Source organism: Suncus etruscus, chromosome 14 (assembly GCF_024139225.1).
Source record: "Suncus etruscus isolate mSunEtr1 chromosome 14, mSunEtr1.pri.cur, whole genome shotgun sequence".
NCBI lineage: Eukaryota > Metazoa > Chordata > Mammalia > Eulipotyphla > Soricidae > Suncus > Suncus etruscus.
The window spans coordinates 37,110,387-37,133,697 of record NC_064861.1 but is presented as its reverse complement, the minus strand read 5'-3'; the positions used below and the strand labels follow the sequence as shown (position 1 = coordinate 37,133,697).

The 23,311-nt window shown below is 36.0% G+C and overlaps 1 protein-coding gene across 1 annotated transcript in view; it reads left to right on the top strand.

Annotated features, from left to right (window-relative positions):
- SLC12A2 (solute carrier family 12 member 2) overlaps nucleotides 1-23,311 on the top strand; it is a 78,629-nt gene that overhangs the window by 42,046 nt on the left and 13,272 nt on the right. Inside the window, exons 12-20 of the mRNA XM_049786719.1 lie at nucleotides 565-688; nucleotides 1,756-1,857; nucleotides 2,491-2,646; nucleotides 5,333-5,432; nucleotides 9,176-9,287; nucleotides 12,342-12,482; nucleotides 14,002-14,108; nucleotides 19,632-19,711; nucleotides 22,660-22,785. Of these exons, the coding sequence (XP_049642676.1) occupies nucleotides 565-688; nucleotides 1,756-1,857; nucleotides 2,491-2,646; nucleotides 5,333-5,432; nucleotides 9,176-9,287; nucleotides 12,342-12,482; nucleotides 14,002-14,108; nucleotides 19,632-19,711; nucleotides 22,660-22,785 (1,048 nt within the window). The remainder of the gene's footprint in view (nucleotides 1-564; nucleotides 689-1,755; nucleotides 1,858-2,490; nucleotides 2,647-5,332; nucleotides 5,433-9,175; nucleotides 9,288-12,341; nucleotides 12,483-14,001; nucleotides 14,109-19,631; nucleotides 19,712-22,659; nucleotides 22,786-23,311) is intronic.

The following is a 23,311-nucleotide window of genomic DNA, read 5'->3' as shown; positions in this document are numbered from 1 at the left end:
ATGCTATTTATAAATTCATATGTCTAAAGTGGCACATTGAACTTCTGTTAGTATAAATTTTTAGTACATCCTGTATGAGTATAAAGAGAATTAAGAAAATTAATCAGAGGGATAAAATATTCTGTACCAATTAGCATAATGAAAATAAAAACGAAATGTTTTATTTTTACAAATGCTTGAATCCCTAATATGTGCAATAAATACACTGTTACCTACTTGATAGATAATGATAAATAATATAGACTATTAAGCAGGTAGCTAATACTAAACAAGATACACTTTAATTTTTTATAAGTACAATATTTTAAATTAATTTTAATGTATTATAATTAGTGAGGATGGTAAAGATATTTAGTGCATTAAAATTATTTATAATAATACTTTAGGAAAAATGCTGATGTATTATTATTATATCAGTATTTTTTATGTCAGGGTTTTTATCTGCTTCTAGTTCAGTTCTTAGACTCTTTTTATAAAACAGGCCACACCTATCTTTTACTTAACCAGACTTAAGTATCTCCCTCTTACTTTGATGTATTTTATTCAATATTGACATTTTTTTAGGCTCTATGTAAGGACAATATCTACCCAGCTTTCCAGATGTTTGCTAAAGGATATGGGAAGAACAATGAACCTCTTCGTGGCTACATCTTAACATTCTTAATTGCACTTGGATTCATCTTGATTGGTTAGTCATATAAGTGGTGTGCTAATGTAGGTTTTATTGTATTTACACTCTTCGCTCTAAACATTGAATTAGTAAATTACAAAATAAAGCAGTTTTCTTTCTAATCAAATGACGTGTTTAAATAATATTGCAAGTTAACCACATTCAAAACATAACTTGAATAATTAAAATAATTAAATTTAGTATGATCTTACTGCTCATTAGAACTAGCGGGGGCTCCAAGTTCTTTATTTCTTTATTTGTTGGGGGGCCACACTCAGGGGTTATTCCTGGCTATGCACTCAGAAATTGCTCCTGACTTGGGGACCATATTGGGACGCCAGGATTTTGAGCCACCATCCGGGTTGCATGTAAGGCAAAGGCCTTATTGTGCTATCACCCTGACCTGCCAAGTTCTTCCCCCCCCCCCCCCCAAGTTATTATTTTTAAAAGAAACACAATAATAGCATAAAGAAGAGGATTTCAGGGCTTCCCCACAAAACATTCCCCTGCTCATTTACTTTTTGGTACTTTGTTGCTTCCAATTACAAGCCACTAAAAAAGTAGTGAAAAAGACACTGACCTTGTATTAAAAATTGTTCAATACCATCGAGTATGTAAATTAATTTTTATTTAATGCTGTTACAGTTATTACTATAGGTTAGTTACTTTTGAAGACAAATTGACAAGATAAGTTTCGCATGACGCAGTTTGGTGGTGGGGGATATTCAACTAGTAAACAAGGAAAAAAGAATAAATTTTACTTACAAGTATGGATCTCAAATGAATGCAGAAAAAAACTAAAGAATTAAATAGTATAGTATATTCCTTATGTAATCAAAAAGTATATAATGCTTATGGAACTATGTGTATGATGACACTATATCATCGATGGAAAGAACATAACAACTTTTGAAGAATGGATATCTGAGAATTTAAAAGTACACCTATGAGAAAGTAAATTACTATGTGGAACTTGATGAGAGGTTTATTTCATTGTTATTATCAAAAAATCTTTAATTTTTAAAAAGTACCAAACACTGGTTATAATAACTTGCCTGATGGAGTTTTTTTGATTTGTTTTGCAGCTGAACTGAATGTTATTGCTCCAATTATCTCTAACTTCTTCCTCGCATCATATGCATTGATCAATTTTTCAGTATTCCACGCATCACTTGCAAAATCCCCAGGTGATTCTCTCTTTTTTTTTTAATTTTTTTTATAAATGTGTTTGAGAAAAAATTAAATTGGAGATTAACTCATTAAAGCTCAGTTAACCATTAAAATAAGGGTACCTGAAGTCTCTTAGAGCTTATGTTGATTTGCAATTATTTCATACTTTTAATTTATAACAGAGTACATATATCATATGCAAAGGTATTTTAATTAGTACTTTGCACTATTTAACTACCTGTGAATGAAAATTTGCTCTTTAAAGCTATTTTAGAATGAAGTTAATTTATAAATGCTTTACCATATGGGAAGGGTGGTTTTTATAGTGAACTCTTAATTTTTTATAAGTAGGTGTATTTTAATGGTTCATAAGAACATTTTGCCTAGGTTGTTTTGTATTAGAATATACACTAGAATGTGGTTCTATTTTATACTAAAATCCAGAAAATAAAGCCACACTTATATTAAGGACTCAATTGAAAAACCTTCCTTCTTAAAATTTCTAATTTCTAGTGTTTATCAAAAGAGATTGATTGACATTTTATTGCTAGATTTTCAGCATATCAGCCACAGAGAGTTATTTCGGGCATTTACTTATTGTCTATATCATAGTAACTTTACTTACTTACCCATTTGTTTGTTATTGTTAGGATGGCGTCCTGCATTCAAATATTACAACATGTGGATATCACTTCTTGGAGCAATTCTTTGTTGTGTAGTGATGTTTGTCATTAATTGGTGGGCTGCACTGCTAACTTACGTGATAGTCTTGGGACTGTATATTTATGTCACCTATAAAAAACCAGGTTAGTAATCTATTTAATATCAAGCTCAAACACACTTGGAAGTTCTTTGATACTTTTCATACCTAACCATCATATATATTTTTTTTTTGGGGGGGGGGTTTGGGCCACACCCGTTTGATGCTCAGGGGGTAACTCCTGGCTATGTGCTCAGAAATTGCCCCTGGCTTGGGGGGGACCATATGGGACGCCTGGGGATCGAACCTCGGTCCTTCCTAAGCTAGCTCCTTAAGCATCATTTTTTAATTGTAATTTTAAAGATACTTTGTATAAGCTATTAAATATTTTGATTTTAAGATGATAGTTTTTTTTGATAGTTTTAATAAAGTAATTGCCATGATTACTACGATACTTTCTACTTCATGAAAGTCGGTTCTTAACCATAATTTAAGGTGAAATAAACCTAATTTTAAAAATCAAATTAATATAATTAACATATTGTTGCGCTCATTATAGTTTTATTTTATGGAAGACTTGGGAAGCTTGAAGGGCCATCTCTGATAAAATAAGCTTGGCTCTGTGCGTCAGGCACTTTACTTCACAGAGATGTAGCTGTGCTGAGGGTCACAAGGGCCAAACATGGAGGTGTTTGAAGGAAGATAACCAGAGCTATTCCTGGCAGTACAGTATGGGGGATCAAGCCTCAGGAACTAACATCTACAAGTTATGAACTCTAACCCTTAAGCTACTTCCCAGGTCCTTCACTCTGTATTTCAAAATCCTTTAGATTTAGAAGGATTAGGAATTGTAGAACTGTAGTTGGACTGCTCTAGTTAATACATGTCACAGAATTAATAGAACGCTTCTCACTGTTTATGTGTAGCAGGAAAATTTGAACAGATAATTTAATTGAAAAATAAAAGATCGGGCCCGAAGAGATAGCACAGCGGTGTTTGCCTTGAAAGCAGCCGATCTAGGACCAAAGGTGGTTGGTTCGAATCCCGGTGTCCCATATGGTCCCCCGTGCCTGCCAGGAGCTATTTCTGAGCAGACAGCCAGGAGTAACCCCTGAGCACCGCCGGTGTGGCCCAAAAACCAAAAACCAAAAAAAATAAAAATAATAAAAAAAAATAAAAGATTACCTTGAAAATGACAGATTGATAACTGCTAGATATGTATAAGATGATGAAGTTAGGTATGTTAGGATTGTTCTATATTTGGGCTGGTATAGTCATGGCAAACTATCCTACAGATGAAAGAATCATTGAAGAAGGTTTAGAAGTTTTGTCCCAAGAGAATATATTGGGTAGAGACTGTAAGAGTTCTTGTAATATATCTTAAATAATAAACAAACATTTAGTAATCCAGTTATCAAAGAATAAGTTTTAGTGCTACAATGAACAAAGGTATTTACTGTTTTGAGAAGCAATTCTCTACTAGAACTATTTTGTCTTTAAAAACTAAGTAAAATATAAACTTATTGGTGTCCAAGCTATTTAAGAAATAATAAAATTTGATAATACAAAAAAAAAAAAACCTACTTTTTTTTTTTTTGGTTTTTGTGTCAGACCCGGCAGCACTTGGGTTTCTCCTGGCTCCATGCCCAGAAATCACTCCTGGCAGGCTCGGGGACCCACATGGGATGTCTGGATTCCAACCACTGTCTTTCTGCATGCAAAGCAAATGCCTTACCTCCATGTTATATCTCTGATCCCAAACCTGCTAACTTTTAAGTTGTGCTTCATAGCAGTCACATATCTGTCCCTTTCTCTTGAGACCTTTTTTTTTTATAGAAATTATAATTGTAAAAATTGGAGTTTTGGGTCACATCCATGGTGTTCAAAAACTTTGTTTTACTTGGGGACCAACTATAGTACCAAGGATCAAACTGGGTTTTGCGATATGCAAAGCATTGCCTAAGCCTGTACTTTCACTCTAACCCTTCTAATTTTTTTTTTTTTTTGTGGTTTTTGGGTCACACCCGGCCGTGCTCAGGGGTTATTCCTGGCTCCAGGCTCAGAAATTGCTCCTGGCAGGCACGGGGGACCATATGGGGCACCGGGATTTGAACCAATGACCTCCTGCATGAAAGGCAAATGCCTTACCTCCATGCTATCTCTCCGGCCCCCTAACCCTTCTAATTTTAAAGTGATTTTATTTATGAGGCATAGTCGTAATTCTTTTTTTTTTTTTTTTTTTTTTGGTTTTTGGGCCACACCCAGTGACACTCAGGGTACTCCTGGTTATGTCTCAAAAATCGCTCCTGGCTTGGGGGGACCATATGGGATGCTAGGGGATCGAACCACGGTCCGTCCTAGGCACTGCTTGTGCCACTGTTCTGACCCCAATCCTCTTTTTTTTTTTTTTTGTTTGTTTTTTGTTTTTTGTTTTTTGGGCCACAACCGGCGGTGCTCAGGGGTTACTCCTGGCTATCTGCTCAGAAATAGCTCCTGGCAGGCACGGGGGACCATATGGGACACAGGGATTCGAACGAACCACCTTTAGTCCTGGATCGGCTGCTTGCAAGGCAAACGCCACTGTGCTATCTCTCTGGGCCCGCAATCCTCTTTTTTTTAATCTTTTCTAAGTTGTATGTTTTCTTAAAGACATGCTTTAAGCTGAACTACTGAAAGGTCTGAGCCTAATAACCTATTTCAGCAACTTTAAATATGAGAGCATTGTTAATTAATCATCTTATTGGTTATTAATAATATTGGTGTCATGCTTCATGAATACTGTCTTCTCACAGATGTGAACTGGGGATCTTCAACACAAGCCCTGACATATCTTAATGCACTGCAGCATTCAATTCGTCTTTCTGGGGTTGAAGACCACGTGAAAAATTTTAGGTAAGTGAGTGATAAGGCAATATAGAAAAATTCTGTTCTTTGTGGTACCATTCAGTATTATTTTCATATGTTAGCATTACATAAAAGTTCAATAGCATAAGATAGTGATTTGGTCTGATTGTACTAGGTGTTGTATTAAAAAATGAGATTGAGGTATCCTAATTACAAAATTATACAAAGAGGGCTGAAGAAATAGTATAGCAAGCAAGTTTCTTTCTTGCCTTGTACTTGGCTGACCCAAGGTTGCTCCCCAGCATTCCATGTGATATCCCTGCCTGGAGTAATCCCTAAGCATAGAGCCAAGTCTAAGTCTTGAACAATACCAATGTGGTCCAAAACCCCCACCAGAAAATATTTTATTTTTTACAAAGAAAAATCACCATCTGCCTAAATGTTGTGATAATTTAATCTTTATTTTATTTTATTTATTTATTATTTTTTTTCCACAGAGCCAGAAAGGCAGGGGCTGCAGGGGCTGAGCAAAGGGATGGCTAGGAGGCGGGGCTAAGGGGGAGGAAGAGAAGTAAGAGGAGGAGGGAGGATGAAGAGAAGGAAGAGGAGGAAATAGAGAAGGGGGAAGAGCTAATTGAAATAGTTTTAATGTCTTGGCCACTTGTACTCAACATCTTTGAGTATTGGCTCTTTCAGAAAGTGTAAGATGGGGGCTGGAGTGATGGCTCAGCGGTAGGGCATTTGCCTTGCATGCGACTGACCCAGGACGAACCCCGGTTCAATCCTCTGGTGTCCATTTGGTCCCCCAAGCCAGGAGAAATTTCTGATTGCATAACCAGGAGTAACCCCTGAACCTCATCTGGTATGGTCCCCTCCCCCCCAAAATAGTGTGAGAAACAGAAATCTTCCCAAATAGAGTGTATGAGGTAAACATTGCCCTGAAAACCAAAGCAGAGACACTAGCAAAAACTATTGATGAACAGATGCCAAGATCCTCAACAAAAAAATAGCAAATTCAATCTATGAACACATCAAAAAGATCAAGTCAAGAAGATCTTGTCTAAGTAGTAGTCATCCTACAAATGCAAGGATGGTTTAACATATGCAAGTCAATCAACATGAAACACTTATCAATGCTTGAAGAAAAATAAAACTCATATGGATGTAAATAAAGCGTTTTGATAGGACATAGCACTTATTCATGATGGTAACTTTCAATAGAATCCCGGGGTCCCCCATGCCTGCCAGGAGCAATTTCTGTGCATGGACCCAGGAATAACCCGAGTACTGCCGGATGTGGCCAAAAACCACACACACACACACACACACACACACACACACACACACACACACACACAGGAAATTGAAGGAAATTTACACACACACACACACACACACACACACACACACACTGGAAATTGAAGGAAATTTCCTCAATTTTGTTAATGTTATTTACCACCAGCCCATAGCAAACATTGTACTCAATTGTGAAGATGGTACAAGACAAGGTAGCTCACTCTTACACTATTACTGAATATGGTACTGGAAGTCCTTGTTAGCAATTAGCTAAGAAATACTCAGGAAAAGTCAAACTTTCACTATTTCTAGATGACATTCTATACTTATAAAATTCTGAAGACAGTACCAAAAACTATAAAACACTACTAAAATAAATCAAAGAGGATATGAGGAAATGTTAATATATCTCCTCTTGATGAGTTAGGAGGGCTAACATTGTAAACTGGCAGTATTGTTTGAATTATTATATAAATTTCATGCAATTTCCATGAAAATACCCAGGGCATTTTTCAAAGAAATTGAAACACGACTGAAATTCACATGGAATAATGTACCTCCATGCCACTCCTTGCAAAGAGTAAAGTAAATTCTAGGGGGAAGAAAAAGAAAATTTTAAACTACTATTTGCTAGCATCATGCACCAAAGTTATTTTTAATTTTTATTGTTTTGTTCTTAGGGCATACCCAGGAATGCTGGTGCTTGGAGTGGGAGGGGACAATTTGCAGTGCAGAATTTGGGGATTAACCAGGGTCTACTGCATGAACAGCAAGCTTTTTGCCCCTTATACTATCTCTCTGGCCCTGTGATAATTTTAAAATGTAATATGAAGACTTCAAATGCAGTAAGAATGATGATAAACTTGCTCATTCTTATTATGATTGATTGCCTTCTCTTTCCTTTGACATTCTGTCTCTAAAGTTAATCCAACTTTGTTTTGTTTTGTTTGGGGGGGCACACCAGTTGGTGTTCAGGGGTTACTCCTGGCTCTGCTCAGAAATTGCTCCTTGCCTTGGGAACCATATTAAATGCCAGGGATTGAACCTGCATCCATCCTTGGTTAGCTACGTTCAAGGCAAACGCCCTACCACTGTACTACCACTCCAGCCCCCCAACTTTTTTTCTTAATGACTACCCTTCATAAAACTTGACAGATCATTTAGTATTCATCATTTTATAGTTCTGTTTCCTTTAAGTTTTATTGTTTTATTGTTACCTGTTTCTTTAATTTGGATTCTTAGATTTTTGGCATGTGAAATACCTGATCCTTGGTAAAGGAAATTCTGCATTGTGTGTAGATTGTCAATTGTAGCTTGACTGAATAATTGTGGTTTTTCTTATTTGTTTGGAAAATTTAAATTATCTTAAAAGATTTTCCTTTTTATCTGATTAGATTCCCCAGAAAAAATTCTTTTTAATCTTCTTGTTGTTAGTTTTATTTACCTTAATAAAGGCTGAAAAAATACTGCCATTCCAAGAAGATAGGAATTATTACATTTGATAGTTGAGAGGATAACAGGGACTATGAGCTCTTCAGAGTATGATTTACAATTGTTCCTAAGCAGTTCTTCCAGAATTTTTTTTTTCAGATAGCTTGCTATAAAATCCTGCAACTATTTCAAAGAAATGTTTAAGTAAGGTAAAAATTTAAAAACAATTGATTTTCACTTCATTTTTCGGGGAAAAAAAAGAATGTATGAAAATTCTATTTATTTTGCAGACACGATATATTTTAATTTTGATTTTCCCATAATTAGAATCAAAACTTTTAGTTTAAATAAAAGCCTTTCTTTCTCCATAGATGGCTTTACTTATGTGATCGTAGTCATTAAAATCAAGCTAGATTCGACAAGTTTGATATTACAAAGTTGAAGTAATTATGATGTGAGCAGGCTGAGAAGAAAAGTGACCTGTCTTGTGTTGAAGGCAAGGCATAAAGTCAGGAATATTTTGAGCTCTGAAAGAAGTAGATTATTACATTTAGAAGGTGAAAATCCATCACAGTTTATAATGAGCATAGTAATTTGTTTCCTCTCACAGAATCTTTTACATGTAATAGTATTTATTATTTTAGAGAGGCAGTTGATATTGGTGTTTGTTTTTCCAGGTTTTGTTTCTGTATTTCCTGCATATCAGTAAACCCTACTTAAGAGCCATCATAGGCAAGGAAGATAATTCAAAAGGTTAAGGATATAAGTTTTGCTTTCTGATAACCTGTATTTAATTCCTGGTACAATTGGGCTTTTCCCCAAAACAGAGATGGACATGGTTTATCTTCTCTGATGGGCATTAGCCAGACCAAGGCCTTCCATGTGAGAATGTGAGACCCCGAGTTCAATCCCCAACACCACAAATTAAGTTCTCTACCAATTTTGTGGTCTAGGGACAAGAGCACAAAGGATATTCTTGTGTAATTTATTCTTAGAGAAAAAGTTTAAATATGTGTCATAGCTATCAAAAAACAAACTGCCTTTTATTTTTCATTTTAATTTAGGCCACAGTGTATTGTTCTGACTGGTGCTCCAAACTCACGCCCAGCTTTGCTTCATCTTGTTCACGATTTCACAAAAAACGTTGGTTTGATGATCTGTGGTCATATACATATGGTAAGTGTTAAGCTTTTTCTTCTATACTAAAATTTTCTTTTTATCTGTCTGGGGGTGGGATGTGTGGGACAACACACTTACTTATACTCAGGGCTTACTCTTGGTCTGCATACGGTGATCTCTCCTGGTGGATACCAGGAACCATATGGGGTCCCAGGGTGAAAATCAGGTCAACTAGCACCTTACCTGCTGTATTACATCTCTGGCTTCTGTTCTAAAAACGGGTTGGCTCTAAATTTCTATAAAATTGGGACATTTAAGATCTAAGATAATTAACTATCAATATGTTTTATTTGAAGGTAGGTACTCTCAAATTACCATTGTATCTAACCTGTTCTCCTTTTGGTGGGGACTTTGAAGTACAGGCATTTGGGTCACACACAATTACTCATGGCTCTGTGTATAAGGATCACACTTGGTGGTGCTAAGAGGGACCATTATTTCAGTACTGGGGATTGACCTGGTTGACCATGTGTGAGGCAAGCACCTTAGCTCCTTAGACAAGACACCTTAGCTGTCTTTCCAACCCTCAAGTTATCTTTAACTCATCATTTTAGTAAATATTTTTTAATTTACTTATTTTGGAGCAGTTCTCAGGAGGACCAGGGTGATTGTTGGCCAGAGGTTTAATTAAGGCTACAAGGAGCCTGTACTTCTGGGCCCTGTGGCACCTGGAATTATCTGACCCACCAGGGTGGTGCTTGAGTCTGCTGGGCTGCACCCACCCGTCAATACTCCAGGGACCAAACCCTGCCACTGCTATACTCTACCCCTGTACTATCCTCCTGGTTTTTGTCAAGCTTAATTTAATTAATTTAGCAAATAATCATACTTCTTTATCAAATGATTTATCTAAAAAATGTAGTTTCTAAGACTAAAATAAATTCAGTATGTTTTACTTACTGTTATGTCTTCAGAAAACTTAGCACATTGACATTGCAGGGAAAAAAATGTAGGTGATAGTAATGGGTCAACTAATGCTAAATGTACAGTTTTTAAAATACCAGTGGATTTTATATATTACAAAAAACAAAATACCATATGTTTTTTTTTTTATCTATAAGACACACATAGATTTTAGACAAGGAAAACAAGAAAAAAAATATTCTCAAGTAAATGGTATACTAACATTTAAGAAACGCAATGCGGGCACCTTCAGGAGACAGTGGCTGGGAACAACCAGCTTGCAAGGCCAAAGTATATTTACAGCCCACAGCTGGTTAAATACATTTACCTAACTCTTTCTTACATCAGAAAATTAAAAAAACATTTTTTAAAATATGTTTTCATTAATATAAAAAAGTCACAGCAGTGATCAAATAGTCTTAAACAAAGCTCTCTATATGTGATGGTGAAAGTGCCTTAATCTGATTGATTGTGCTATGTGGAATGTCTGCGTAATAAAGGGGGCATAACACTACAGATTTAAGTGGTTAGTATATGCTCTCATCCCCTGCACGCAGGCTTCAACTCCAGGCCGCATTCGCTCCATAAGATGCACAGACATTTCCCCCATCTTTGTGGGGAGAGGGGAGAATGCGTCTTATGGTATGAAAAATACAGTAGATGCTAACTTCCCTGGTACTTTCAATTTTCAATTATTGTTATTTTAAAAATAACTTTTTAGAAATAACTTTAAAATACTCATTAACTCTAGCTGAGTATGCAGTTTAATTGTTGTAGAGCAACTACTTTAATATGTGATTTAGTTTCTATATCCCATGTTCACAGGCACTGTGAGGAGTAGCCTCCATTACTGACAAAGAGTAAATTATCATTCAGAAATTTTTTTAAATTTGTTTTGGGGCCATACATGTTAGTGCTCAGGTCTTAATCCTGCTTGTGCACTCAGGGATCGCTCCTGGCAGGCTCAGGAGATGGGTACTGGGGATCGAATCTAGGTCAGCTGTGTGCCAGGCAAGTACCTTACCCACTGTACTATTTCTGGCCTTAATTTAGAATTATTCATTTTTTGGCATCTGGACTATTGTAAGCAGTCAGTAGATGAAGGATATCTGTGTGTATTTATCTAGTTTTGCTATTAAAAATGTGTTTTATTTCTGAGGTTCCAGCCCCTGCTACAGCTGCTCTTATACTTAATATAGTAGCAGAGTGAAAGCTATTTGTGTGCATGTGTAGGTTGGTAAAGGGAATTATAAAAAAGAAAAAAATATATAAGAAAACCATAGACCTTGGGGCTAGAGTATTGGTGCAGCAGTATTCACTTTTCTTAACACCTCAGTACGAACAGATTTTTTTAGAATATACCCAGAGACCCCAAACAAATCACACCAAGCAAGTCAAGGTTTAGGGGAGGAATCCCCATAGACAATCTGGCCCACAGCCCCCCACCCCATTCACAGTCTGAGTAAGAGGGTGTCATTATTGCTAGTCGCCGTGTAGTCATTATGGTCACTGCGGAAGGAACACCAGGACTGTCTGCCTTCTTTTCTGGTCCTGTGAGCTGAGTCAGCTGGATCTTCAGGCTTTCCTTCTGATTCCAACATGAAGAAAAGGAGGTTCCTGCTTCCTCTTTAATCCTAGAGGTGTCCTGGTATATAGATGGACCTGGGAAGCCTTATTGGCAACTGGTTATGTCAATTCTATCCCAGCAGAGCCCCCAAATGTAGGGTTCCAGAGTAGAAGGACAGACCACACAACCGGAATAAAGTTTTTAACACTTTAATCCGTCTGCCAACAGATTCCCCAGCCTGGCCAGCCAGGTGTTATCCCCTGAAGGAGATGAGCGAAGTGTATTACTTTTCTGTACTGTCTAGCCTAGTACAATGAAGTTGTGTTTGTGTGTGTGTGTGTGTGTGTGTTTGTGTGTGTTTGTCTGTCATCCCCTGAAGGCGATGAGCGAAGTGTACAATGGAGTTGTGTGTGTGTGTGTGTGTGTGTGTGATCCCCTGAAGGCGATGAGCGAAGTGTATTACTTTTCTGTACTGTCTAGCCCAGTACAGTGGAGTTATTTGTGTGAGTGTGTGTGTGTATGTGTGTGAGTACGCATTAGATGACCTTTCAATTTAAAATGTTATTATATTTACACTAAAGGGCCCTCGACGACAAGCCATGAAAGAGATGTCCATTGATCAAGCCAAGTATCAACGATGGCTTATTAAGAACAAAATGAAAGGTTTTTATGCCCCTGTACATGCAGATGACTTGCGAGAAGGTGCACAGTATTTGATGCAGGTAAATTATGCCTTTCAGTGACAGTATTTTTGTGTGTTAGCTTTACAGTGCTTTTCCATTCTAGGTTTCCCTCTTCATTTTAATACAAAGTCTTTTTCAAATGCCTTTATTAGATTCAAATTTTTAAAATTTGTAAGATTTGTGAGCTAAAGGGGCTGTAAAAATAATGTACTATTTGATGATAAGAATTGTTGTTTTTTTTCTAAAATATTCCCATTTATTCATTTCTATACTTCTATTTTTTTAAAACACAGGTTGTATGAAAACTGAAAGTACTTCTGATTAAGTAGCTATTTTGATTACACTCTTCATAGGATTTCAGGATGAAATACATGTGAATTTGGGGGGGCATAAGCGATTTTTGTAATGGAGATATTAATTTAAGGTAATGTGAATAATACAGAATGACTTAGTATTTACATATATTGTGTAGTGTTCGCCAGAATACCTCTAATTAACATATATCTGGAAGTGTTTGGAGTGTTTTTGTATGGTTTTGTATTTTCTTTATTCAATCAGTCTATAGTAATAAAGTTGAAAGCAGAATACAGCAGAATGCATTACAGAATGTTGTTAAATACTTCTGTTTTGCGCCACTACTCATTAATTTTTCTGGGTGCAAGACAAATTGTTGAGAAATTATCCTAATTTTAGTAGATTTCTTGATTGCAAAAAATGAAAAGTTTAATGTTGTAATTTAGAACTGCAACTAAGTACTTTTATGATTTAGGTTTTATATACTTATTTGGGAGGCCACCCAGTTACTTTCCACAGAGTTTTAGTACAAGGGCCTGAGGATGCAACACTGTTCATGCTCTACAATACCGGGAATTACCCTACCAACTCCAGCAGTGCTTGGGAATCTCCAGGATCGTGTAAAAAGATGGCTAGTGGGACCATATAGTGCCAGAAGTTATTCTAGAGTTTTCTGTCAGTACCTTGTACCATCTTTGACCCTCAATTTAGGTTTTAATAGCTATTACCAAAGTATATAACAGAATGCTGCTGTGTGATAGCAATTTTTATAAATGATTATACTATCATTTACTAAAAACATGAACATTTTGATACATTTTAGAAGTATGAAAACGGGGCCGGGAGAGATAGCACAGCGGTGTTTGCCTTGCAAGCAGCCGATCCAGGACCAAAGGTGGTTGGTTCGAATCCCGGTGTCCCATATGGTCCCCCGTGCCTGCCAGGAGCTATTTCTGAGCAGACAGCCAGGAGGAACCCCTGAGCATCGCCGGGTGTGGCCCAAAAACCAAAAAAAAAAAAAAAAAGTATGAAAACGTTATGCTATGCCTTTTCAGGTGTTTGATTTTTCATCTATTTTTTAATTACAATAGGTGATAGTTGTATATGTAGTTTATAAATATGTTGGAAGTGAGTGATCAGGATGTTTTTTGATAAAGGTACATGATTTTAAAATGCTTAGAGATTGTGTAATGTGTATACACTGCATATTTAATGTGTATACTACTGCATATTTAAAATTGTATTTTTCCTTTATCTTATTTAGGCTGCTGGTCTTGGCCGTATGAAGCCAAATACACTTGTTCTTGGATTTAAGAAAGATTGGAAGCAAGCAGATATGAGGGATGTAGATGTGTATATAAACTTATTTCAGTAAGTATTTTTCAAGTTTATAACTTACCTGATTTTTAAAATTCATTTTAAAAGTCTGTATTAGTTTTGAATTCATTGTAGGACTAAACGAAGACATTAGGATCATAGCATCTTGCCAGCTCTTATGTGTTCTAAATCAATAATCTAGGAACAAAAGTTTCTCTTTGATCTCTTTATCCCCTCTTTCCTCCCCCCACCCTGCACTTTATTTCATCCCTTCACCAGTGTCTTTCTGGCCACAGATCACTAGTTTTCCTCTGACTCCCCCAATTCCCAACTTGCCTCTATGGCAGACACTTTTCTCTCTCCTTTTCTCCCCCTCCTTTTTTTCCTTTTAGGCACTGTGGTTTGCAATACTATTATTGAAAGGGTATCATACATATCACCTTACCTCCTTTCAACACCCAGTTTTTGTCTACGAGGATCGTTTCTAACTATTGTCATAGTCATAAAAAGTTAAATTTTAAGTCATGTCACAAAAAATTAAATTCTCTGTCCTAATGAGTTTCTCCATTCCCCCATCCCCCCATTTTTTATTGCCTCTGGTCTGTTTCCCTCAAGTTTTTTGCTTATTTATTTTGGTTTCTGGACCACAGCTGGTGGCGCTCAGGGGGTACTCCTAGCTCTGTACTCAGAAATTACTCCTGACGGGCTCAAGAGACCATATGGGATGCCTAAGATCAAACACTGGTCAGCCACATTCAAGGCAAATGTCCTACCCATTATACTATTGCTCTAGCCCTAACTCTCTGGTTCTTTTTTTTTTTTTTTTGGTGTTTGGGCCACACCCAGTAATGCTCAGGGGTTACTCCTGGCTATGCGCTCAGAAGTCACTCCTGGCTTGGGGGACCATATGGGACGCCAGGGGATCGAACCGCGGTCCTTCCTAGGCTAGTGCTGGCAAGGCAGATACCTTACCTCTAGCGCCAGCACGCCGGCCCCCCTCTGATTCAACATGTTACTCTAATGTCTTCAGAAAATTTCACAACTTTATTTTTCCAAACAGTTGTGTAGTATTCCATTATACTATAGTTTCTTCATCCACTCATCTATTTGTGGGCAGTTGGGTTGTTTTCAGATTCTGGCTATTGTGAACAGTGCTGCAGTGAACACAGGAGTATAGAGAGTTTTTCTGCATTGTGGTTAGGCTCCTTAGTATATATTTCCAGGAGTAGTATTGCTGAATAGAATCAAAGCTCAATTTCTATCTTTTGAGGAACATGCATATTATTTTCCACAAAAGGTTGCACCAGTCTACAATCCTTTTATCTCTGCAATTGTGTCAACATTGGTTGTTCTTGTTTTGTTTTTTGTTTTTGTTTTTGTTTTTTATTTAAACACCTTGATTACATACATGATTGTGTTTGGGTTTCAGTCATGTAAAGAACACCACCCATCACCAGTGTAACATTCCCATCACCAATGTCCCAAGTCTCCCTCCTCCCCACCCGACCCCTGCCTGTACTCTAAACAGGCTCTCCATTTCCCTCATACATTCTCATTATTAGGACAGTTCAAAATGTAGTTATTTCTCTAACTAAACTCATCACTCTTTGTGGTGAGCTTCCTGAGGTGAGCTGGAACTTCCAGCTCTTTTCTCTTTTGTGTCTGAAAATTATTATTGCAAGAATGTCTTTCATTTTTCTTAAAACCCATAGATGAGTGAGACCATTCTGCTTTTTTCTCTCTCTCTGACTTATTTCACTCAGCATAATAGATTCCGTGTACGTCCATGTATAGGAAAATATCATGACTTCATCTCTCCTGACAGCTGCATAATATTCCATTGTGTATATGTACCACAATTTCTTTAGCCATTCGTCTGTTGAAGGGCATCTTGGTTGTTTCCAGAGTCTTGCTATGGTAAATGGTGCTGCAATGAATATAGGTTGTAAGTAAGGGGTTTTTGTATTGTATTTTTGTGTTCCTAGGGTATATTCCTAGGAGTGGTATAGCTGGATCATATGGGAGCTCGATTTCCAGTTTTTGGAGGAATCTCCATATCGCTTTCCATAAAGGTTGAACTAGACGGCATTCCCACCAGCAGTGGATAAGAGTTCCTTTCTCTCCACATCCCCGCCAACACTGTTAATTCTCATTCTTTGTGATGTGTGCCATTCTCTGTGGTGTGAGGTGGTATCTCATCGGTTGTTTTGATTTGCATCTCCCTGATGATTAGTGATGTGGATCATTTTTTCATGTGTCTTTTGGCCATTTGTATTTCTTCTTTGTCAAAGTGTCTGTTCATTTCTTCTCCCCATTTTTTGATGGGATTAGATGTTTTTTTCTTGTAAAGTTCTGTCAGTGCCTTGTATATTTTGGAGATTAGCCCCTTATCTGATGGGTATTGGGTGAATAGTTTCTACCACTCAGTGGATGGCTCTTGTATTTTGGGCACTAATTCCTTTGAGGTGCAGAAGCTTCTCAGCTTAATATATTCCCATCTGTTAATCTCTGCTTTCACTTGCTTGGAGAGGGCAGTTTCCTCCTTGAATATGCCTGTAATGTCCTGGAGTGTTTTGCCTGTGTGTTGTTCTTTATATCTTATGGTTTTGGGTCTGATATCGAGGTCTTTAATCCATTTGGATTTTACCTTCGTACATGATGTTAGCTGGGGGTCTAAGTTCAATTTTTTAATTTGTGTCAGTTCTATGAGATGATCTCATTGTTGTTTAGATTTGCAAGGCAAGCACCCTCCCTGCCGAATTATCAGTAAACCAGTCCCAAGGAGACTGATTTTAACTCTTCTTCCAACATTCAACTGACCAAAGTTAATGTGCTTATTAATTTCTTTAGTTACTCTCAACCATAGCTAATTTATCCTATAAATAGGCCAAAATGGTCTTCCTAAGAGTCAGAACTTAAAAATGACTTACTATACCTTAAACATATACTTTAATTTAGTAATTTAAACATTGATATTTATGATTTTCCTTAGGTTTATAGATGCCTTTTCATTTTTACATAAAGCTGATATAGTATGCTATGAATGCTTTTATTATAGAAATTTGATTTTTCTATAATTAAAAACAAAAGCAAATTTTGATCCACAGACCAACCTGCAGTTTTATCATTTTAAATATTCCAGAAACATGGTTTATGGTCTTAAAATTTCCAGAATTACTTAATTATTAATAATTCCAGAATTATTAATAATTCCAAAATTGTTAAGAGCATCCTTGCCGTTTTTGTATAGAACATATATACAGTGTTTCTCTTTTGTTTAAAAATTAAAAATACATGGACTCATCAGCAAATTTATATAAAATCTGTGGACTACTTTTAATAAATTGGTTTGTGAAAGTTAGAAATGTCTTTAAAATTTTCTACTTTTCAGAAATAATCATTTACTAGCTACTATTTGCTGTTGATATGACTAGTCAGTGATAGAGCACCTGCCTTTACATGTGTGAGGTTGGTTCAATCTATCACCAAAAAGAAAAAGAAAAAAAGCTCTATTATTAATTCATTTTCAGTAGAATCTGTTTTTATGTACTTCTTGAGTTTAAGGGGTTAAGCCTAAATTAAGTATGGTGGAAAAACTGTACAGTTCTTTTTCTGTGAGTTGTTCATTTTAATTAGATAATAGTACAATTATGATAGCTTCTTTAAATAGTCAATTCAATAAAGATTCCACTTTTATTTTTACAGTAAAATTATGCTTTATTCAGAGATACTGAAGAAGGGAGGATAAGGAAGAGAGAAACTCATTCAAAGGAGAGCTCAGTCTTCTCCTAAGGCTGAGAGAATTCCAGTACATGTTCGAGAGTTAAAGTATGAAAGTCCACACATCTCAAAGAGAGATGCAGGCAACATATATGCATACACATGCTGGCAACACACACAGACCACTTTGATCCAAGTTGACTTATTGCAACAATTCTGATTTACAAAGTTCATAGTTGAGTTACAGAAATACAGTATACCAGAGCAAATCTGACCACCAGTGTCAACCTCCCCCACCAGTGTTCCCAGAGTGCATCCTCTTTCTCCCCCGCCCCCCAACACCCAGCCTGCCTACATAGTCGGCTGTTTTAAGTTTAGATTGTTCTCTTGCTTTTATTGTTGTTAACTTTGGCTTGGATATTTAGTTCTCTCCTTTTTTTAAACACCACCAATACATCTGAGATCATTGGCATCTGGCACCCCATCCTTTCATATTTGTGTTTCTTCTCCACTCAGTTTCTTTCCTTCTCCTTGCTATACTCTGGCATCAAGGATGTTCAAGACAACTCCCATTTAAATCATTGCATTTCTTCATGCAGTTGTTTTACCACATATTCTACCACTACCAATAATATTCTGTCTTTATCCTTCTTCTGGCTTATTTCATTTAACATAATCTCTTCCAGTTTCATCCATGCTGCAGCAAATTGCATGGTTGCATCATTCCTTAAAGCTATGCAATATTCCATAGTATATGTGTACCATATCTTCATGATCCAACTGTCGTTGGGCATCGAAGTTGATTCTAAGTGCTGCAATGAATAGTGGTGTGTATACATGAATGTTTTTCTGTCCAGGGAAAGCTCAATTTTGAGTTTACAGAGAACACTTCATACTATTTTTCATAGGGGTTGGACCAGACATCATTTCTTCCAGCAGTGGATGAGAGTTCCTTTCTCGTACATCCCTGCCAAAACAAATTGTTCCCATTATTTTTGATCTGTGCCATCCTCACTGATGTAAGATATCTCATTGTTGTCTTGATTTGGATTATCATAATAAGTGATGATTTTTTCTGCGCTTGTGTCCATCTTTTGGTCTTCCTCAGAGAATTATCTCTTCATTTAATCTTCCTATTTTTTTGATGAGGATTTGAGGTTTTGTGGAGTTAACCTTTGTGAGTACTTTGTATATCCTAGATATCAAACTTTTATCTGATGTGGTATAGCAAAATTGCTCTCATACTCAGTCTTTTAATTTTAACCTATGTTTTTTTGCTATACAGAAACTTTTTAGTTTTATCTAGGCCCACTTATATTAGATTCTCTAGTCCTTGCTATTGGCATCCTATCATTGAAGATTTCTTTGAGGACCAAGTTTTGGAGTGTTGTACCTATGTTTTCATCAAAGAGCTATGGATTTGGGTCTAATGTCAAGGATTTTAGTCCACTTTGAATTGACTTTGTGTAAGGTGTGAAATATGGTTCAATATTTAATTTCTTACATGTAGTTTCCAATTGTTCCAGTACCATTTATTGAAGAGAATGTCTTTATTCTATTTCAGTTTCTTGGCTCCATTGTCAAAGATTAATTGATCATATAATTGGGGGCTTGTCCTAGTAAAGATCCTACTTTTAAGTAGTTTCTAGGTTATAAAAGGGAAGGAAATGTATAGGATTTGAAATTAATGTTTTTTTAAGCATATAAAGAAAAGCTAGCATTTTATTCTTTTCTTTTCTAAGCTAGCATCTTTAATGCCAGAAGTAATTGTAAAGATCATCTAATATTGCCTTCATTTTTATAGAGGAGGTCACATACAGAAGTTTTTGATGATCTGATATATTTTTTTCTTTAAAGTGATGCCTTTGACATACAGTTTGGAGTAGTAGTTATCCGCCTAAAAGAAGGTCTGGATATATCTCATCTTCAAGGACAAGGTAAGTTTTTATTTCTTAAAGATTATATCTAGGTTTTACAAAATTTTCGGTTAATTTAACATCTATTGTCACGTACATACATAGCATTTGAAGATAAGACCTAATTGATTTTATCAGCTTGTTTCATCTTCATACTAGTCTAGATTTAAGTTTAGTGATTCTTTATTGAGGAAATAAAATAGTCCAGACCACAGGTGTAAGAAAAATAGCATTCTTCATAACAGTTTTTTTAAAGTACATGAAGAATAATCTGAAGAGAAAAAAATGTAATGAACATTATAAAATAGTAAACCATTTCATATTTGTAAAAATAATGCTTCAGAGCCATAGAGATAGCACAGTGGTAGGGTGTTTGCTTTGCATGCAGCCGATCCAAGACGAATCCCAGCAATCTCATATGGTCCCCTGAGCAGGCGATTTTGAGCACAGAGCCAGGAGTAACCCCTGAGCACTGCCAGGTGTCACCCCAAAACAAACAAAATAATGCTTCATACACGTGGCATATTAAGAAAAAAAACATAAATTTTGTGTTTTCAGTCTATAGAAAGTTCTGTACATTTTTAGTTTGAGGGCACATTGGCTGTGCTGAGAATCACACCTTGCTCTACCATACAGGGAAAAATTCTGCTATCTCACTATGTAGCTTTAAGGAATATATAACTTTCTCATTTCAAAATAAATTTTAAAAGTATTTTAGAAAAAGTCTGTCAGCTAACTAAGCTAGTGGTTCATTGCATGAGCCTGATGGTGCCTCCAGGGCTATACTTGGTGATGCTCAGGGAACCATGTGTTGCTGGGAATCTAACTCTTAAAAAAAACTTATTATGATAAATTCACTGTTTTTGTTAACTTTCAAAAATGGTATAAAATCAAATATTCAAATAATTCCTAATATTTTAAATAAATATGAACTTATACCCATAGCAAATAACCAAATCATTAAAATTAGTAACTAAGCCTCTGTAACTGAGAGAAATATTATGAACTTTTGTTACATTTTAATCCTCCTACTCACTATTTTAAGGGGATCAACATACCTTTGAAAGAATGTTTTTAGGTCTTGATCCCTGTAATGCAAAATGTTTGTGAAAATGTATTTTCTTACTCAAAAGCTGTGTTTCTCAATCAGACTCATGGTCCCTGTGGACCTCAAGAATGACACAGGTGTAAATATGGGGACACAGAAAGGAAAACAGGTCAAAGCAAACCACAGTTGGATAAAGCTGGAGAATCACTTTCTAGAACATATGCTTCCAGGCTTATTTTGTCTACCAATTCTTTTCAGAAGAAAAGTACCCCCCCCCACCCAAATGCACTGGACTTACTATTTATTTCCCCTTTTTGTCTCTGCTGAATCTATGATTTCAATTTTTTCCTGCTTTGTGATTGAGATTTAAGGTACCTGTTAACTTAGATTAGTGACAGTTCACTAACTCAGATTTGAATGTTAATGATTTTTAAGAAAATGTATATAATCATTAGTTAAAATGTTTTTGAAAACTTTGCTCTTTGGCTTTAGAATTTGGAGCTAGGTAGATCTACATAGAAAAAAAAAAGCCAGCCTTCCTTAGTGGTTTTGTTGTTGTTTTGTTTTTATTTTGGGGCCATGCCTGGTGGTGTTTGGGTTATTCCTGTTTCTGCACTCAAAAATTATTACTGGCAGGTATATGGGATCAGATGGGCTGCTTGCTGGGGATCAAATACAACTTGGTCATGTGTCAGGCAAGCAAGCTACCAGCAGCAACACCTCTCTGGCCCTTCTTGTAACTGGGAAAGACAGACCATATTTCACTTGGATTGTGAAAATTAAAAAGGAGATATTTGGGCCAAAGAGATAGCATGCAGGCAGGGCCTTTGCCTTGCATGCAGAAGGATGGTGGTTCAAATCCCGACATCCCATATGGTCCCCCATGCCTACCAGGGGCCATTTCTGAGCGTAGAACCAGGAGTAACCCCTGAGCACTGCTGGTTGTGACCCAAAAATAACAAAACAAAAAAAGAGATATGACACTATGCTTTTAGGTTCTGATCCTTAAGCTCACATAGTTTCCATCCATTTTCTTAATATAAAGAAAGTTATGCACAGATTGTTTTTTGTTTTTGAGTTACACCCAGTAGTGCTCAGGTGACCACATTGGATGACAGGAATTGAACCTAGGTTGGTTATGTGCAAAACAAGCATGTTCCCTAATGCTACGACCCTTATATAGATTTATATTTGTCTTTATGACAAATGTTTTTAATACGAAACATTCATGTTTATAAACTCACAATGATAGAAAATGAAGGAGGAACTTATTTTAAAAAATGGTACTTAGGGGGGTCGGGTGGAGAGGAGGAAGATTTGGGACATTGGTGATGGGAATGTTGCACTGGTGATGGGTGGTGTTCTTTACATAACTGAAATCCAAACACAATCATGTATGTAATCAAGGTGTTTAAATAAGATATATATATATATAAAAAAAAAGAAAAAAATGGTACTTAGACTTTTATGTTGTAGAAAGAGCTGTGGTGCTCTGGGGACCGAATTCTATGCCAGGGATCAAAACCTGGTCAGCTGATGAAAAGTAACCACCCTAATAATACATTATTACTCTAGCCCCTTCTGGTTTTAGCTCTTGAGTCACAATCACACATTTCCAGTGTAGTTTATCATCTTACATAATAACCATTTTTTATAACTTTACAGTAGATGTATTTTCAAATCATATTTTGACTATGGAATTTGTTTCCATAAATCTTTTTCACCACTAATTTATTGATTCTAGCACCTGCCTTTTAGTTACAGATCAAATCATTATGAAAATCTGATAGCTTGTTTATTTAAATCATAATTATTATTTCATAACTTTTTTTGTTAAAATTATTACTTAATTTATTAAACCATGATACTTTAATAGTTTACATAAGATTCAGGTAATATTTGAATACTTTTATATTTGCAGAAGAATTACTGTCATCACAAGAGAAATCTCCTGGTGTCAAAGATGTGGTACTAAGCATGGAGTATAGTAAAAAATCAGATTTAGATACTTCTAAGCCATCTGGTGAAAATATTGTTTCACATAAAGGTAACTTGTTTGAAAAAGAAATTTTAAGTAGAAATTGTTTTTATGGTATCATATGTCTTATAAAATAACTTATTATTGTTAACTTCTATTCAATTTGGATTGCTCAGGCAAAATATATGGCTTTCAGGAATTTATAGAACAATTAGATAATAATATACTAGCTTGTAAAACACATAGATTAAACTGAACTTGGAAAGAAACCTGATAATCTAGAATAATTGTATCATATCACTTTAAGGAGTGAGGTTTATGACAATTTACATAATTTTTTCAAATCTAGAAATTTAAATACCATGTGTTTTGTTTATATGCTTAGTCAACTTTTGTTGACTGCATGTGGAGTTCTTTAGGTAAAATAATGTAATTAAAAATCTAGTACAGTTTTATTTCTTAATTTAGTCTCTGACGAAATAAGCTCCTTGTATTTGGCTGCCTGAACTATTGGGTCATAGGTACAGTTCTAAGATCCCTGGTGACTCCTGTGATTTAAGCCATAGTAACTTCCAGACTTCAATACTCAATAGGT